The sequence below is a fragment of the Notolabrus celidotus genome, chromosome 21 (assembly GCF_009762535.1).
Source record: "Notolabrus celidotus isolate fNotCel1 chromosome 21, fNotCel1.pri, whole genome shotgun sequence".
In the NCBI taxonomy this organism is placed as follows: Eukaryota; Metazoa; Chordata; class Actinopteri; order Labriformes; family Labridae; genus Notolabrus; species Notolabrus celidotus.
The window spans coordinates 318265-337367 of NC_048292.1; the positions used below are offsets into that span (position 1 = coordinate 318265).

Consider the following 19103-nt stretch of genomic DNA (forward strand, 5'->3'; position numbering starts at 1 on the left):
GACCAAGCCTTTAAAAACTGCTCATTGTTTCCTTTTATGACAGCATGTTATCTTTCATGAAAGAGGGCGCTAAAAATCTCCCTGTACCAGAGCGGAACACTTGGCGGAGAGTCTTTAATCCAATTGTGCAGGATGCATTTTTTAGCAATTAAAAGGATCTTCTCAAGAAGTTTGAAGTGTAATGCAGGGAGGTGCAGTTCCTTAGAGGGAAGGCCCAGGAGAAAAACACCCAGGTCTTCTTTAACTTCTATTTGAAATATTAGAACCTAAATTTAATAAAGGACAGATTTCTAGCTATGTACCTTTGTACCTACCTTTAAACTTGGAGTAATTCCTTTTTAGCCCTAGACTGAATTATAACCATTATTACCATTGTAATTATTTTATTTCATTTTTACATAGTTCATATCACCTTAGCCTTGTATTACTTGACTCTGCTGTGATTTTGTGTCTCTGTTTTTGTGAAGCATGCTTGAATGTTTGCAGGGTTGCAGTCTCACTCTCTCACTCTGCCAAGACAAACTTCACGCCAAAACACCACACCATAAAAACTCTGTGGTGTGCAAAGTTTATATCTTTGTGTTGAACGGTCAGCTGCTCAAACTTTGACTCTGATTAACTTCTGTCAGAGACAAAGAACCCTGTGCCCCTCTTTTCTCCACCCATCTTAAGTCTGCTCCCCGTACCTCTCCAGAAGCCATGCCCAGGAACGCCACAGCGTGCCCCATTTCCACAGCAACGGCCACCGCAGTCATGTGACCCGGCAGCTCCACTGGCGTCTCAGCCTTTAAGGCAAAGTCGGCCTTGCTGGCCAGAGGCGAGGGCAGGAACTCGGCTCCACACTTGTACGTGACGGCCAAGTTGTGCTGATGGTGCAGATAGAAAAACATTCATATTAACACACAGCGGCATCGAGTCATTGTCAATATTTCTCCCTGCTGTATTTCAGAGTCTCTTTATCTCTGACTCACAGGCCGATCGCTCACCGAACTGCTGCTGCTGCTGCACAGCTCCTCAGACTTGGAGGAGTACGGCGAGTAGACAGCAGCCTTCTCCTTAATGATACCGTTGTCGCTGTAGCAGGCTCCTATTATCTCCACCAGCCTCTTATTAATGGAGCTCAGAGGATACATACCTAAACACAGGAAGAAGAAACACCCTCTTATGGATTTATGATTTCTGTTTAACCTCTTTATGAATGATTAATGATACCTGAGTCCATGTTGTCTGGTACATCACAGATCACAAACAAACATGAACACACCCTCTTTAGTCACCTCACTATCTTCAAAAGACTGCAGGAGGGAGGTGTGCTGTTTGTGGTTACCCTCTAAAACTTGGGAGTGTTCTGGTGCATTCACACAAACACGAATGACATCATTCAAGTGAATTACACGTAAAGTCAATGTAAAGACGGGAGTAGATGCAAGTTGTTGTCGAGCGGCACCAATGACGCAAATTGGGCGGTGCAATTCGTGCAAATGGTGTGAATCATCCGTGCCGTGATAGCCAATCAGCATGCAGATCCTCCGGTGTCATATGATGTGACGCACGGACAGGTGGAGGTTCCTTCATCTGGAATATAGGGGACACATTGATTGCATCTCTGTGCAGCTTCCCTGAACTCTGTGACTCTCAAGCGGCAACCTCCGGTCTAAAAATATGAGTTCAATGCAGAAGTGCTAAAAACTGCAGTTCATCTAGGATCCACTAGAGGCTGGCTCCAGAAATACCGGAAACCACATACACACCCATTCAAAGAAGCCGATCTTTACAGCAGAAATAAACATGTTTACAGCCTGGTACAAAAGACGTGTGTAGTCTGGATAGCTCATTTCTTGATCGGCGCACACTGTAGGGGGGTGAATTTTTTCATAACGCAGTAATTTCAAAGATATTGAGATTAAGAGTCTTCCAATGAGAGGCACAGCTGACTTGATTGACAGGCGGGAACACTGTAGCTGTTGGCTAGGAGGCTCAAAGCCCCGCCTCTTTACGTCACAATCACTCCACAGCAGCAATATGGCTGCCGCCGCCGATTGGCCTCAAAACAGCGATTCAGAAACAGACGGGTGACGCCACGGAGACTACGTCCATATTTTATACAGGCTATGGTTGTACTAGGAAGTTAGCTCCGACCCCTTTAGCACAACTAGCTTAACCGTTCGAACCCGTTCAGTGTAGTCGAGCTCAACCTGGTTTGATGACACAAAGTGGAGTGGAGTTTGAAGGTAACACTTGCAGTCTTGCAAAAATGTGCATCTTGGGAACTTGCGTACACGCGATTTTGACGCACGGATTGAGCGAGTAAACATTCAGGCGTTCGTATTCGCACAATAACAGGTTCATCACCGATACCCGAGCCGTATAAGTCGTCCAACCTGCAGTAACATCCCTGAGGTGTCATGCCGTTTTAAACCCATGAAATGATACCTACACATCGCTGACATAGACGGGTCTTCATCAGAGGTGAAGGTCACAAACAGGACCTTGTCGTTGGCAGAAACTTGTCCGTTATCGTCTGATTCGCTCAAACGTTGGGCCAGGAATTCGCCTGGTGCTGCTACGTACGCAGCCTGGGAGACGAGGAAGAGGGAAGAACGATATTTAGAGCATTTTTAAAAAATGAGAGTTTTTCTCAGGTCAGTTTGTAGTCGCTCTCAGAAAGGTTTCAATTGAAGACCTTACCTGGGCTTTGTTGAACTTGTTGGTTGCGCTACAGTTGAGCTGCAGCTCCGTGTACGAGTAGTAACCCTGATCGTCCTCGCACATCCTGGAGATGAAGGTGAAGTTCTTGGTGTCCTGAACCCCCAGAGTCCTCGAGAACAAGAAGTAGACGAAGCCGCCGTCTTTGAAGGAGAAGCGGAAGTCGTGGAGGTACCGCAGGACGAAGGGGTTGGCCTGGACCGCCGAGGCCTCGATGATGCTGTCGAACACCACCCAGTCGCCGTAGTCCTGGAGGATGCGGGTGGAGATGAGCTTGGTGCTGTCGTGGCTGCCGTATCCCTTTCCAACCTAGGATGGAAGAGATGATATATATTGTATTGTCCCCTCTTTTATCTCAAATTGTATGGAATCAAATCATATTGTTTCATAATGTATCCGTCATGATCTTTAGTTTTGGATGTTTCCTTGTGTTTCCTCCCTGTCTGTTGTCTGTCTTAGTTATAAGTCATCCTTTGTCTTCCTCGTGTTCTTAGTGATCCATGTCTACACAATCTGGCTCCCCTGTGCACCACAGACCTTCTCACCCTGTATAAGCCCTCTCAGATCAGCCTACTTGGGTTTGTTGGTTGTTCCCAGACCCCGTTTGAAGTCCAAGGGCTTTGGGGCTTTTTCAGTACGGGCTTCTAAACAGAGGAACGACCTACCAGCTGAAATAAGGCGTCCTTCCTCTGTATCTAATTTTAAATTGCTTCTTAAGACACTACATCCATATTTTATACAGTCTATGGTGCTACTACTTCCACCACTTCCACTTTTTCCATTCCTACTTTTTTCTCTCTTTCTACTTTTTCCATTCCTACTTTTTCCACTCCTTCTACTTTTTTCCCACTTCTTCCACCTTTTCCACTTCCTTTATTTATTCCACTTCTTCTACTTTTACCACTCCCTCTACTTTTTCCCATTCCTACTTTTTCCACTCCTTCCACTTCTTCTACTTCTTCTACTTCCACTACTTCTACTACTTCTACTGCTCTTCCACATGTTCAGCTGTGTTTTACAGCTTTCAGCCTTCAGCTTCAGCATTACAATGCATTTGCTTTCAGGAAATGCAACCTTTCTAGTTATTATAATTATAATTATAATAATAATTATTATTATTATTATAAGGACAAACCCAAAACTAAAGATCGGCGTAGTATCGTCTCATATTGTCTCATATAGTTCCGCATTGTTTAGTCTCCTAACATCAGAGATAAAGGAGTCTGATTGAAGAGCTTCAGAAGCTTCAGGATTCAAACTTTAAAGGAAACAGAGAATTAAATGCCATTGAGAAAAAACACAAGACATCTCATTAAGATCCATTCAGCAGCACAGTGAGAAGAAACACGATTAATAAACTCTTTAAGATAATCAACAAGAGAGCTGATTTCCAATATGGCTGCCAATTTCATTTCTGTGTTCTCTACAAATTACAGGATTCCACGTGTACACAGAATCACAGACGGAGGTTAGCGTTTGTGTCCTCTGTAAGTGTGTGTGTGTGTGTGTGTGTGTGTGTGTGTGTGTGTGTGTGTGTTTCTCCTCACCAGGAACACGGTGTAGTTGGCTCCATCCTTGGAGAAATATGACATCACTCCCACCACTGAGACGCTCTCCTCTGCGCTCGCCACGTACGACTTCTCTCCTTTGGAGTCGCTGAAGTAGAGAAGCTTCTCCACGTTGCTCAAGTTCCTCAGAGAGCAGATTCCCCTGAAGACGCTCCCACACACCACCAGGATGTTCTTCGCCTTGTGCACCAGCAGCAGCTTGTTGTGGTTGTCTGTGTCCCGGGCTTCCTCGCAGGCGTCGGTGACGGGCGGCGTGCACTGCCGGTCGTCCCGTCTGGGGCCGGTCTCGGTGCGGGACTCCACCTCCAGGTCGTGGTTCAGCTGGTGGAGGGAGTTGACGGCGCCGACGTAAAGGCGGCCGGTTTGAGGATCTGCGACCACGTTGTTGATGAGGGTGTCCGAGAGGAACTCCAGGTTTTTACACTGAGTGGGGCTGAGGTACACGGCTGCCAGGGTCACCGAGGCAAACAGCCACGCCCACCTCCGCTCCATCATGTCTGAAACACAACAAGGAAAGAAGACCGGATACTTAGATGTGATAGTTTTAGACATTTCAGATCCTGAAGAGCGCAAAACTTATCCAAATAAATAAATCAAAATAAATAAATCAAAAGAAAGAACGTTGGTTACATGATAAAACATCCTGGATCCTTTAGGAACCAGGTAAAGGTACTTTTTTTCTCCTTTCATTTGGCTCCATAAGATCTACAACGGGCTGCATTTGGCGTATCATCTGAGCTGTGTTAAGAGCTGGGGCTGGATCAGGCTTGGACCAGGTCTCAGTTATGCTGCTATAGGCTTAGACTGACACACTGGGATCCTGTCTTTCCCTCTCTCTCCTCTCTCTGCCTGTCTCTCACTTTAACTCTTCCTGTCCCATTAAAGTTACTAACCATAGACCTTTCTGGAGTCCCTGAGCTCCCTTGTCTCGTAGGTTCCTCTGGATCTCTGCCGTAGATTCCTTTTTTGGGGTCTGTTATTCATCCTTTCTTTCTTTCTTTCTTTCTTTGTTTCTTTGTTTCTTTCTTTCCTTCTTTCTTTCTGTCTTTATCATTCCTTCTTTTCTTTTATTCCTTTCTGCTTTCTTCCTTTCCTTCTTTCTTTCTTTCTTTCTTTCTTTCTTTCTCTCTTTGTTCTTTCCATGTTTCTTCATCCTTTATGTCTCCTTTTCTCACCCCGTCCTTTCCTTCTGTCATTCCTTCACCATTTCTTCTCCTCTTTTTCTTTCTTCTGGTCTCCCTCTCTTCTCTCTTTTCTTAGACCTTTCTGGAGTCCCTGAGCTCCCTTGTCTCGTAGGTTCCTCTGGATCTCTGCTGCTGTGGACGTGGTCCAGACTCCAGCTGCTACAACTACTACTATCCGTCTCCCCACTATCATCTCTCTCTCTCTCTCTTCATCTCCCTCTATCCCTCTCTCCAACACGGTCTCAGCAGATGTGTGTCTAACATGAGTCTGGTCCTGCTGGAGGTTTCTGCCTGTTAAAGGAAGTTTGTCCTTGCCACTGTAACTTGCTAAATGCTGCAAAGTGCTCTGCTCATGGTGGATTAAGATGAGATCAGACTGAGTCCTGTCTGGAAGATGGGACTGGATCTGATCCGGTCTTGATGTTGGGTCTTCGTTGATAATAGAACATAGAGTACGGTCTAGACCTAAAGATTGATTGATATAGTGTTACAGAAAATCCTCTGGTCTGATTTTCATGGAAATTGGTGGAAAGTTGTTGCACTGTTTAAGGAAGAATCTCCACCATTTTTGTCCAGATTGGTCCAAAATTCACCAACATGGCCTTGGCGGAGTTCCGTGCTCCCTGAGTGTGTTTTTATATGAAGCTGCACAGACTCCATGTTTGGTGTGTGACTCTTTTATAAACACACTGTTAGTCCCAGCCATGAGCTGTTTGTGAACACTCATACTGCCCAAAATCCCTAAAATAAACTCAGTGAACTTGAATTGAGGAACAAAGTGTTTGTCCTCTAAACAAGCAGCAGTGTGACATTGGACTCTGGGCTTAAGCACCAACAGCATCAAAAACCAGAAGAGAAAAACGCTGGATGCTGAGAGCAAAGACAAACTGGAACCAATAATGAGGAGCTTCTCATTAAGCCTTGAACATCCTTTACTGGAGGAAAACCAGCGAGGAGGATGAGGAGGAGGAGGAGGAGGAGGGAGAGGCCGGAAAGTTTAGCGTTGCAGAGCTAGATTAGATTAGCAAAGACTAAAGAAGAGAGAGAGAGAGAGAGAGAGAGAGAGAGAGTGTGTGTGTGTGTGAAAAAGGAGACTGAGTGTAGCAATTAGTTGTCTGACACACTGAGTCTCTCCGTCCATTAGTCTGGATGGGTGTGTTTAATTATAGCAGTGGCCTGCGGCTGTAAAACAAGGCTCCAGTGTTTGCTGCAAACATTGCTCTTTTCTAATCTGTTTACTAGTGACGCAACTCTCCCGTTATTCTCCTCTCATTCACATAAAACTAAATCCTTCTGTTGGTTTCCACCCGGACTCCATCATCAAACCTTTTCATTACGCCCCGCTCCGTCACCGCCCCCCCCCCCCCCGCTCCGTGAATCAAACCCTTTACAGTCACATTCTGTTGCTTTATTTACGCCTTCGTGATCGGGCGCTTTTATTGACCAATCACTGGGTTTTACAGAAGCTATCGGAGCGCTCTGATTGGTGGTCGATTGCCCGGTGCTTTTTTCTCTCTCTGTGCAAATTGAATTCACTTCAGTTGGCTTCATTGCAAAGGGATTTATTAGCGAGAAAAGACTTATCTCCCTAACCACCTGCTCGCCTAAATTACCTGTGCAGAGATATCAGGAGTCAGGTGGTCTTAATGGCTGTAATGCAGAGTTTTAGAAACAGAAGAGAAACAGATATGAACACATGAGCAGACAATAAAGGGTGAGAATATAAACTGTTGTGGCTGCAAACGAAAGAACACTTCTGTTAATAGAGACGTTTGAGCGAGCTGTGTTTGGATGCAGACTTTTAAAAGGAAGACAGGAACACTAACTAATCTTTGAGGGTCATTGTTTTGGTTGACTGCCCAATTAAACCCTGCAGGAAGCTCTGCAATCACCCAAAGGAGGGTCTCTCAAACACCTCAAGACTCCTCATAAAGTTGGAGTAAGTTCTGCAGCAGATGCAGAGTCACTTTGCCCTCCAACAGCTTCAGCTCCATCACATGTTTGATGGTTCTGTAAAAGTGTGTCTGTGATCCTCTCTAAAGGCGGATTGATGATGTCTGAGGTCAGCCATTAATTGTAGAGTTGACGGTTTGACTTTAGTCTCCATCTGTCTCCGTGTGAACGTGTCCTTGAGCAAGACAATGAATCTCAATTTTTGTGAACGCCACATCTGCTGCTGGAGGAGGACTCTGCTCTCAGGTCCTCTTTCTGAGCTTCTTTTATTCTTTACCTTGTAAACACAGAGTGAGTCAGGAGTAAATGATAGGAGGGATTTTAAAACATAACAACAGACAAAGGCTGAGTCTGAAATCACACACTACTCATGATGTAGGGCACTATGAAGGGGATTTAATAGAGCTGAAGTATTGCACAACTAATGGTCACCAACCATCTGACATGGCCTTTTAAAAGGTTCCATTTTCCTTTAAAAAACACTTTTGATCAAATCTATTTCATCTGATTATCTTTGTGAAATTATAATATTACTTATTACTGAAATTCATGCTGTTATTATTGATCCCCCGTCTACTCTGAACCACGTTTCAAATGTGCAATGTCAGGTGAGATGGGTGAGTACTGTCTAAGTGTAATAGTTTGATAAATCGCATGGAATTATGGGTATTGTGGTCTATACTGTTAGAAACAAGCAGTCTTAAAATATGAAGCCAATGCGGAAAGTGTTAAAAACTGCAGTTCCTCAAGTGTCCACTAGAGGCTGGCTGCAGAAACACCAGAAACCACATACACACCCATTCAAAGAGACGATCTTTGTGTTTACGTCTGAATATGTCATTTCTCTATGGAGGGGAATGTTGTATTAACTCCTCATATTTTTAAGATTTTAAATGTACAAGTTTTGCCCATATAAGGGCGTGGCTGTCTTGATTGACAGGCGGGAACACTGTAGCTGTTAGCGAGGAGGCTAAAGGCCCGTTAGGTTGAGTTCAGCATTTCCAATATGGCACAAAGCGGCAAACCTCTGCTCTTAAAATATGAAGCAAATGCAGAGAGTGCTAAAAACTGCAGTTCATCAAGCATCCACTAGAGGCTGGCTGCAGAAACACCAGAAACCACATACACATCCCATTCAAAGAAGACGATCTTTACAGCAGAAATAAACATGTTTACAGCCTGGTACAAAAGACGAGTTTAGGTCTGAAGACCTAATTTCTCAAGATATTTAAGTTGTGAGTTTTGCCCAAATAAGGGCGTGCCTGACTTGATTGACAGGCTTGAACACTGTAGCTGTTAGCGAGGAGGCTAAAGGCCCGCCTCACGATCTCATAGCGCCCTATTACCCCTCTAGAGCGCTACGCTCCCAACATGCAGGCCTGCTCATCGTACCTGAAGTCTCTAAAAGTAGTATGGGAGGTAGAGCCTTCAGTTATCAGGCCCCTCTCCTTTGGAATCATCTACCAGTCAGGGTCCGGGAGGCAGACACCCTCTCTACTTTTAAGAGTAGGCTTCAAACTTCCTTTTTGATAAAGCTTATAGTTAGAGCTGGATCAGGCTTGGACCAGGTCTTAGTTATGCTGCTATAGGCTTAGACTGCCGGGGGACACACTGGAGACTACGTCCATAGTGTGACCAGGAAATGATGCTATTATGTGATATGGTATTGAACTTAATGGTTGCACAGATGATAGTTCAAATAACAGATAATGAAACTAAACAAACAAAAGTTGTGTCAGCTCAGTCCACTTTATCAAAGCCTTCTGAAGCCTTACATTCTGACTTTGCATGCAGATTTCCACCCTGCATGTAACTTCCTGTTGCTCTAATTGAATGTTTTCAGCTCTCTTTAGTTTCTATTCTTCCTTCTTCTGTAACCCGTCCGTATCCGGAGTCCAGTCGAAGGTTTGGCGTGCCTTTAGTTGGTTTAACGGCGTTTAGGAATCCGGAGAAGGCCTGCCTGAGTTGGAGATTTAAACTGAGTCTGACTCTGTGTGTGAGATTACACTGGCACCCAGCAGCAGGACATATTTGGTAGAAAACTTCTCCGACCAAGAGGACGCGGATAAAATGCGAATGTTGTGATGGAAAACTGAAACCAGCATAAACACATGCAGAGAGATCCGCACACACAGGAGGGAGAGGAGCAATCTGTGACTCATTAAAATCCTGAGTGCATACTTTGGAGAAGACTCGGGCACTGACCCCGCTGCAGAAAAAAAGTTTGCAGTGAAACTAAATCCAGGAATGTCTGCCGGGGCTGCAGCCAGGGGAATAAAGCTTCACTGATTCTCTCCCTCCCTCCCTCCCTCCCTCCCTCCCTCCCTCCCTCCCTCACCTCCTGAAGCTCCTCTCTTTCTGACTCGGCTTTGTAATTCACATTGTCTCTCTCTCTCTTCTTCATTTACTCCGTCTGAATGTCTCTCTGCCCTCCCCGTCTGCTTCTTTACATCCTCACCCACAGGAACCAGTTCAAACAGAACCGGGTTTCAGACACAAGACTTCCCCGGGGACGGACTGGATTTGAAGCTGCATCTCAGTCAGTTTGTCTCACTGTCAGTCTGTCTCACAGTCTGTCAGTCTGTCTGTCTCACAGTAAGTCAGTCTGTCTCACTGTCTGTCTCACAGTCTGTCTCACTGTCAGTCTGTCAGTCTGTCTCACAGTCTGTCTCACTGTCAGTCAGTCTGTCTGTCTCAGTAAGTCTGTCTCACAGTCAGTCTGTCTGTCTCACAGTAAGTCAGTCTGTCTGTCTCACAGTCTGTCTCACAGTAAGTCTGTCTGTCTCACAGTAAGTCTGTCTCACAGTCAGTCTGTCTGTCTCACAGTCTGTCTCACAGTCAGTCTGTCTGTCTGTCTCACAGTCAGTCTGTCTGTCTGTCACACAGTCAGTCTCACAATCTGTCTCACAGTCAGTCTATCTGTCTGTCTCACAGTCAGTCTGCCTGTCTGTCTCACAGTCTGCCTGTCTGTCTCACAGTCAGTCTGCCTGTCTCACAGTCAGTCTGCCTGTCTGTCTCACAGTCTGCCTGTCTGTCTCACAGTCAGTCTGCCTGTCTGTCTCACAGTCAGTCTGCCTGTCTGTCTCACAGTCAGTCTGTCTGTCTCACAGTCTGTCTGTCTGTCTGTCTGTCTGTCTGTCTGTCTCACAGTCTGTCTGTCTCACAGTCTGTCTGTCTGTCTGTCTGTCTCACAGTCAGTCTGTCTGTCTCACAGTCTGTCTGTCTGTCTGTCTCACAGTCAGTCTGTCTGTCTCACAGTCTGTCTCACAGTCTGTCTCACAGTCTGTCTCCCAGCCTGTCTGTCTGTCTGTCTCACAGTCAGTCTGCCTGTCTGTCTCACAGTCAGTCTCACAGTCTGTCTCACAGTCAGTCTGCCTGTCTGTCTCACAGTCAGTCTCACAGTCTGTCTCACAGTCAGTCTGCCTGTCTGTCTCACAGTCAGTCTGCCAGTCTGTCTCACAGTCTGTCTGTCTGTCTCACAGTATGTCTCACAGTCAGTCTCACAGTCTGTCTCACAGTCAGTCTGCCTGTCTCCCAGCCTGTCTGTCTGTCAGTCTCACAGTCTGCCAGTCTGTCTCACAGTCAGTCTCACAGTCTGTCTCACAGTCAGTCTCACAGTCTGTCTCACAGTCTGTCTGCCTGTCTCCCAGCCTGTCTGTCTGTCAGTCTCACAGTCAGTCTCACAGTCAGCCAGTCTGTCTGTAAATGTGTGATAACCTGTCCCTCTGGGGTCCAGAGACAAAACGTTCCATTCCTAATCTCTCCTGTCTGGAACAATACTCATAAATGATTGTGCTGAAACTGTTGGAAACTTTGCTTCTCAGCAGAAAGACATTTCATTCCACCCTGATAACAGCAATTTAGACAAAATAACAGCTTTCAAACACAAAACTGAATTTATTTCCCCGTCAGAAAATATTAAATGAAGACGTCAGCTTGGTATCAATGTCCTGGTGTGAGCCAGAATCACAAGCAGAGAATACATCATGACCTCCAGCTTACAACAGCTTTACTGATTGAACATCTAAAGAGACGTTTTATTAAAACAGCTTCTGATTGAGCTTCAAAACTTCCTCTAAAGAAAGTTTACTTTGATTTTTAATCAAATACTGACAATGTTTTATTTTCCCTTCAAATCTCACTCTGACAGAAACCTTTATACTTCCCTTAGCTCTTATAATTAAACTTCAAACTCGTCCACGATGGATGAAACATATTAAATATACGCAGCAGATTCAGAGATAGCCCGCCTTGTGACGCTTCATGGACCGGACTGGATTCTATATCTGCTATGATGCAACATGACATGTTTCTGAGGGTTTGTTTTGGAGCTTTGAAGCATCCAGGGTTGATGAAACTGTTTACTCGAGGTTTGAATGTGATGCATAAAGAGATGGAATCAAAGAGGAAGAGATCATAGTGAACACACAGCAGATCAACCACGTCAACAAACTATATTTACCTTTAGAATTAGGGCTGCTACCTTCAGAGGGAATCGTTATCATGAAGGGAGACATACATGAGGACTGTGGAGTAATAAATAGATTTATAGTTTTGTCTGAAACATCAGTTTAATGACAACAAAGCTTTGTTTTTGATTCTGTATTTAAAGATATGGAGAGAAACTCCAGGTAGAAAGTGATTTGGGTGAAGATGGGCGGGTAAACGTGATCATTTTATTCAGGAAACCGATGACTCTGTACGAACCAGAAGTTTATCACCACACTTTAAATAAACTCATGTTACCTAAACAATGAAACTTATGTAAATAAACTTCATATCTTGTCGAATCATGTCGTGTCGTGTTCAATAATGTCATGTTTGTGTCGGTTCATGTCGTATGGTTTCGTACGGTGTCACGATCGTGATGTATCCTTTCTTGTCATGTTTGTGTCATGATCGGGTTCATGACATGTCGTGTCATATCCTGTCAAGTCATGTTCGTGTTGTATCCAAGCGGCAACCTCCGGTCTAAAAACATGAGTCAATGCTGAAGTGTTAGAAGCTGCAGTTCATCGAGGATCCACTAGAGGCTGGCTCTGGAAGTACTGGAAGTCACATACACATGAATGGGGAAAAGCTGATCTTTGCAGCATTAATAAACATGTTTACAGCCTGGTACAAAAGATGAGTGGAGTCTGAATAGCTCATTTCTCGATGTCCTCTCACTGTGAGGGGGGGAAGTTTTTTCTAATTCTGTAATTTAGAAGATATTGAGATTACCAGTCTTCCAATGAGAGGCACAGCTGCCTGCAGGAACACTGCAGCTGTTGGCTAGGAGGCTCAAAGCCCGCCTCTTTACGTCACACTGGCTCCACAGAAGCAATATGGCCGCCGCAGCCGATTGGTCTCAAAACAGCTCTTCAGAAACAGACGGGTGACGTCACGGATACTACGTCCATATTTTTTACAGTCTATGGTCGTATCGTGTCCAGGGGTGCATCTTGCTCAGCTGGAAGTGAAGCTTTCAGCGGAGTGTCTGCCCCCTGGTGGCTGGCTGCAGTATAGGTCAAAAACTCACTCTCCCCCATGCATTTGAATGGGGCTGCAGTCAAACTTTAATAAATAAATCCACATGGTCTGAATGTTTCTCCCTCCGTATGCTGTGGTGATATGTAGTTAGTATTTGACTGTGTTGTGTTCAAGGCCTCTTTTTTCTGAACAGTTTCTTCTTCTTTAGTTATTAGAGGTTAAAAAACGGGGTTTTACTTCCTGTTTGCTTTGACTGACAGCTGCTGTAGAGAGAAACTCCACAGGATCTTGTGACGCTACGCTGTAGGGCGGAGCTCGTTACCGTGCCGACAAAGAAATTACCGTGGCAACCACAGAAATTCTATGGCTTCACAGACTCTGGCTGCACAATGGCGGCGCATTGGAGCAGGTTTTTTGGGCTTCAGAACCGAACAACGGGAAGAGGCGGAGCAACGCTGTCCATTTTATATACAGTCTATGGTCGTGTCATGTTCGTGTCGTATCGTGTTGTGTCATGTCTTGTTTCTTTTGTCATGTTGGTTACATGTTTGTGTCTTCTTCTGTCTTGTCATATCGTGTTCATGTTTGTGTCTTCTTCTGTCTTGTCATATTGTCTTCATGTTTGTGTCTTCTTCTGTCTTGTCATATTGTCTTCATGTTTGTGTCTTCTTCTGTCTTGTCATATCGTGTTCATGTTTGTGTCTTCTTCTGTCTTGTCATATTGTCTTCATGTTTGTGTCTTCTTCTGTCTTGTCATATTGTCTTCATGTTTGTGTCTTCTTCTGTCTTGTCATATTGTGTTCATGTTTGTGTCTTCTTCTGTCTTGTCATATCGTGTTCATGTTTGTGTCTTCTTCTGTCTTGTCATATCGTGTTCATGTTTGTGTCTTCTTCTGTCTTGTCATATCGTGTTCATGTTTGTGTCTTCTTCTGTCTTGTCATATTGTGTTCATGTTTGTGTCTTCTTCTGTCTTGTCATGTTGTGTTCATGTTTGTGTCTTCTTCTGTCTTGTCATATCGTGTTCATGTTTGTGTCTTCTTCTGTCTTGTCATATTGTGTTCATGTTTGTGTCTTCTTCTGTCTTGTCATGTTCGTTTCATGTTTGTGTCTTCTTCTGTCTTGTCATGTTCGTTACATGTTTGTGTCTTCTTCTGTCTTGTCATATTGTGTTCATGTTTGTGTCTTCTTCTGTCTTGTCATATTGTGTTCATGTTTGTGTCTTCTTCTGTCTTGTCATATTGTCTTCATGTTTGTGTCTTCTTCTGTCTTGTCATATTGTGTTCATGTTTGTGTCTTCTTCTGTCTTGTCATATTGTGTTCATGTTTGTGTCTTCTTCTGTCTTGTCATATTGTGTTCATGTTTGTGTCTTCTTCTGTCTTGTCATATCGTGTTCATGTTTGTGTCTTCTTCTGTCTTGTCATATTGTGTTCATGTTGTGTTGTCTTCTTCTGTCTTGTCATATTGTGTTCATGTTTGTGTCTTCTTCTGTCTTGTCATATTGTGTTCATGTTTGTGTCTTCTTCTGTCTTGTCATATTGTGTTCATGTTTGTGTCTTCTTCTGTCTTGTCATATCGTGTTCATGTTTGTGTCTTCTTCTGTCTTGTCATATTGTGTTCATGTTTGTGTCTTCTTCTGTCTTGTCATATTGTGTTCATGTTTGTGTCGTGTTATATCGTATCTTAAACCTTAATAGCAGCTTGGACTTGCATCTCACCAACCCAACCCCAAACATTGTCCTCGTACACCTTCACATAAAGTGCATCATGAGTTCAGTTAACCTCTGACAGTGACAAAAAGAAAACCTTTAAAGGTGCTCTATTAAGAAGCTACAGTTCTAGTATATGTTGAACTCTGCTCTGTAGCTCTGAGGTGAAACATCAGAATTCAGCAGACTGATTTATAGTGAAATTTAAGCAGGTAAATGTACCCTCTGACACTGGGAGTCTTTTCCTGATCATGAATGCGTGTTTGAGTTCAATATGTAATCTTCCTCTCTGCAGGTAACTCTCCTCTTAGTTAAATACAAAGTTTCATTACAGTTTAACATTGTTCCTGTACTGAGGAGGTGAATTCAGAAGATACAGGTTTTAAATTTGAGGATGACAATAACTTTTGTCCACTTCTTGATTTTCTGGCTCCAAACTCTCCGTCAGAAATAATTCTTGTTTATGTCTAAAATATTTTCTCCTAGTTAAAAAAACATCCCGTCTCATTGACATTCAGACCCACCGCCGGGCATCATTACCCATTCATGACATCGGGCTGCAGGAACATTGAAGCTGATTGGCCGGGCCTGGAGGGGATATGGCTGCTATGATTGGCCGAGCCCGGGGGAAATTGACTTCTTATTGGTGGTAATGAAGAGGCCTGACAGAGAGCACGGCTGAGACGGAGTAAGCATAAAACTAAAAGACCGAGGAGGATTGAACACACACACACACACACACACACACACACACACACACACACACACACACACACACAGCGGGTGAAACTCATCTATTACCAACACACACAGTCTGATCAGGAGTCTGAGTCTATCAGGCTTCATACATACTCTGAGGAGAGACGGACATGAAGAGAGAGGGGGCGGAGCTTAAGAGACAACCAGGAGATCTAAGTTGCTCATTGTGACTTGATCCATCTGAGACTTTGACCGAGCATCATGGTCCTGACCGCAGCGACTCTCACTCTGCAGCATTAGCAAGAGGACACGGTGAAGTGATTATCAGGGTGAACCTGAGCTGATGAGCGTTACACTAATAACTGTGTTCTGTATTAATCTCAGAGCGGCCATTATTACACGATGACAAAATAAGAGCCTCTAATACGACGACCTTTGAGAGGGGGATTAGTCTAATGACAGGAGGTCTGAGAGGTCAGCAGTTATTAAGCAGACACACACACACTGACTGACACACACACACACTCTCACACACACACACACACACACGGTCTGTAGAGTACCTCTTGGTAATGTCTCAGCAGTGACACAGCAGCAGAAACAAACAGAGACAAAGACAGAGTCAGACTGAGAGGACGCTCAGGACAACAACACATAAAGCAATAATTATATATTAAGTCTTAAAAATATAAATAACTGTAAATAAATATAACTCAACAACACCGATACCAAAGGTCTTAGAAATATTTTCACTTGGTTAAAATCTGCAGTAGAGGTGAACCTGGGATGAAAGACACTCCAGTTTTGAAACCAAAGTATTATTTATAAATAATAAGAATTATTGGACTTATGTAGCACTTTTCTGGACACTCAAAGTCGTTTTACAGAAAGTGAGAAAAATAAATTATATTTTATTAATTTATTTCAACTTTAGTTTTTGAGAAAAATGCAGATTACTTGTCTTTAAAAGCTGAATAAATCAATAAATTATTATTATTTTCTAGCAGAAATAAAAGACAAGCTCCAGTGAGGAACTCTCAGTCTGTGTTGAGTTTGGCTCCCCCTGTGGACAAAGCAGTAACTACTATTTCTTGCTTATTTCATCGTAAACATCAGTGGGAACTTCTTTATTAATAATAAATAATCATCCTGCTTTATTTAAACAGTTAAATTTATCACTATTGGACATCTTTGCTGTGCTAAATGTTGGAAAAGTCGCTTTTGATAGCGTGAAGTTGACACTTAGCTAGCTGTGGCAGCTTCAGGCGTTAAAACCAACTATAGATGAAAATTAGATCTTGTTCCTGTTGATCTCATTTGCTTTTATAGAACATAAAAATGCTTCTGTATAAGTTTTGGGTTGTTTATAACACTTGAAAAACTACTCACAGGAGCTTTAATAATTCATCTGGAGCAAAAGTCAAAATATTCCCTGTCAGAATAAATTTACAGAAACATAAAGTGTGAGTGCTCTTCATAAAGAGTGGCTTTATTTATATTCATTATTTGTATTTATATGTAGGGGGCGGCAGTAGCTCAGTCCATAGGGACTTGGCTTGGGAACTGAAGGGTCGCTGGTTCGAGTCCCAGTATGGACGAAGTTTGGCAAGTGGACTGGTGGCTGGAGAGGTGCTGGTTCACCTGCCTGGGCACTGCTGAGGTGCCCTTGAGCAAGGCACCGAACCCCCAACTGCTCAGGGTGCGCTGGTTGTTGGCAGTATCCTGCCATCTCACTCTGACATCTCTACCTAAGCATGTTCACTGCATGTGTGTGCATCTGTATGTATATACCAAAAAAAACTGTATGTGTAGCATGTCCAAAAATAGCATGAGTGAAAAATTGAATTTCCCCCCTGGGGATTAATAAAGTACCTTTTAATAAAGTACCTTTCTTTCTATTTATTATTGTTGTGTTTTTTAAGTGTGCCTTCTTATTGTGGTTTTATACAGGACCTGAGAATCCAAATGTTGTTCCATCTCATGTGACAGCTTGTGTTGGTATGACAACAAAATACTTGAATCCTATTTTATGAGTATTTAGAAGTATAATATTATTTATTTACTTACTTAACCTTTATTTAACCAGGTTGGTCACATTGAGATCATATATTCCTTGATTATGTTTATAGAAGCTTTAATTTATACATGACTTTGATAATACAATTTTTGAAAGATAAAAAAAAAAACATTTTTCTGCAAATCTCACTTTTATTCTTACAAAATATTATAAATATTAATATTTTGAAAAAAAAAAATCCAAAATGTGGATTTTAATATTTACAGGAAACAACTATCTGACAATTTCTCACAACCAATAATGATAGGATAAATTAACAGAAGGTAAAACATTATAATTCTAGGGTGATGTATTAAGATGTTTATGATGGACTCCCTCAGTCGCCACCTTTACCACCACAGGTAGAGTCCTCACTGGTAAAAACTCAGTCATTTGAATTGGATTGGATTGAACTGAATTGCTCTTGTTTCCAGCAGATGCATAAATTACTGAAACACCTCCAAAATAATACAGTGTTCAACTTGTTTACTCTATAAATCCATTTAAGCAATCAGAGAAAACCTCCATTCAATTAATCTAATGTCGCGTTGGAACACAGTTAATCTTTGCGATGGTGCATTCAAGGACACTTGTGAGACATCCAAGATTTCCCAGATGGCCGACTAACATCAAGATTTCTAATGTAACAAACAACATATTTATCAAAATTAGCGTTTAATCCGTCTTCAGGGCCACGTTTCTTTTTGTTCATTTACGAAGCTGCCGAACAAATTATAAAGTCCTTAAAGGCACCACCGTGCCGAGCTCCACCTGACACACAGCTTACCTATCAAAAGTGATAGAAATATAAATAAATAAATATGAGGAAAGTTTCCCTGTGATGGATTACAAATCTAAAGTCTCCAGTCAGAGCAAATTTATTTTCCCAGCACTTTGAAATGAACTGAAATCCAGCGACTGCCTGCGAGGAGGGAAATCAATCTCCTTAAATAAATATGACTTCACATCGATGAGAAGCATGGGAAGTTTTCTGCCGAGGTAAAGACAGAAGTAAAGAGAGAGGAGGAAAAACATGATCCCATTTCGTGGACGCAGATTAATTCTGTGTTATGCAAATGTAATTTAGCGTCTGTGTCCTCTGCGTTGGAGTGAACGATTAACAAGCTCTTCTTTTCTATCCTGATACACATTAACCTGACAATGACACACACTGATCAGACCGCGCCCGTGTGTGTGTGTGTGTGTGTGTGTGTGTGTGTGTGTGTGTGTGTGTGTGTTCCTGCACTCCTGCCTTCATTATCTCCGGTACCTGAGCAGCTGAAAACTTTGCAAACCAACAAACAGCCTCTTCCTCTTCTTCTTCTGCCCCGTCAGTTTCTCTGCAGGAGCAATTAAAGGGTGTTCGTGACGCTCGTCCTGTTTTCTACCGCGCCGCGTTCAGGTCACATGGGACTGAATCTGTCGTAACAGCATCCTGACAGCTCACAGCTACTCATCTTTAAGTCCTTCAGATGTGGTGAGTGATGTTCTCAGACTTTACTGACTCCTGGTCCTGATGAGACGGAGCATGAAGAGATCAGTGAAGAATCACAAAGCTTGAAAAGGTTACAGATCGAAGAGATGTTGCTTTAACTTGATGGGAAGCAAATATCCAACCCCCCCCAAGCCTGTACAGGTTATAATGTTACCTGAACCAACAACTCTTTAGACTACCTCTCATACTTAACAATGAGTCGACATATATTTAGTTTATCTATTTAAGTACCCTCTAGAAATGTGATGGAACAGGAGGTCAA

The 19103-nt window shown here is 43.1% G+C and overlaps 1 protein-coding gene across 1 annotated transcript in view; it reads right to left on the reverse strand.

Annotated features, from left to right (window-relative positions):
• Positions 1 to 19103, reverse strand: part of LOC117805425 (plexin-B2-like) — a 316173-nt gene that overhangs the window by 49071 nt on the left and 247999 nt on the right. The window contains exons 4-8 of the mRNA XM_034674154.1: positions 4254 to 4771; positions 2689 to 3015; positions 2438 to 2576; positions 987 to 1135; positions 687 to 866 (exon numbers count right to left, since the gene is read on the reverse strand). Of these exons, the coding sequence (XP_034530045.1) occupies positions 687 to 866; positions 987 to 1135; positions 2438 to 2576; positions 2689 to 3015; positions 4254 to 4769 (1311 nt within the window). The 5' untranslated portion in view covers positions 4770 to 4771. The remainder of the gene's footprint in view (positions 1 to 686; positions 867 to 986; positions 1136 to 2437; positions 2577 to 2688; positions 3016 to 4253; positions 4772 to 19103) is intronic.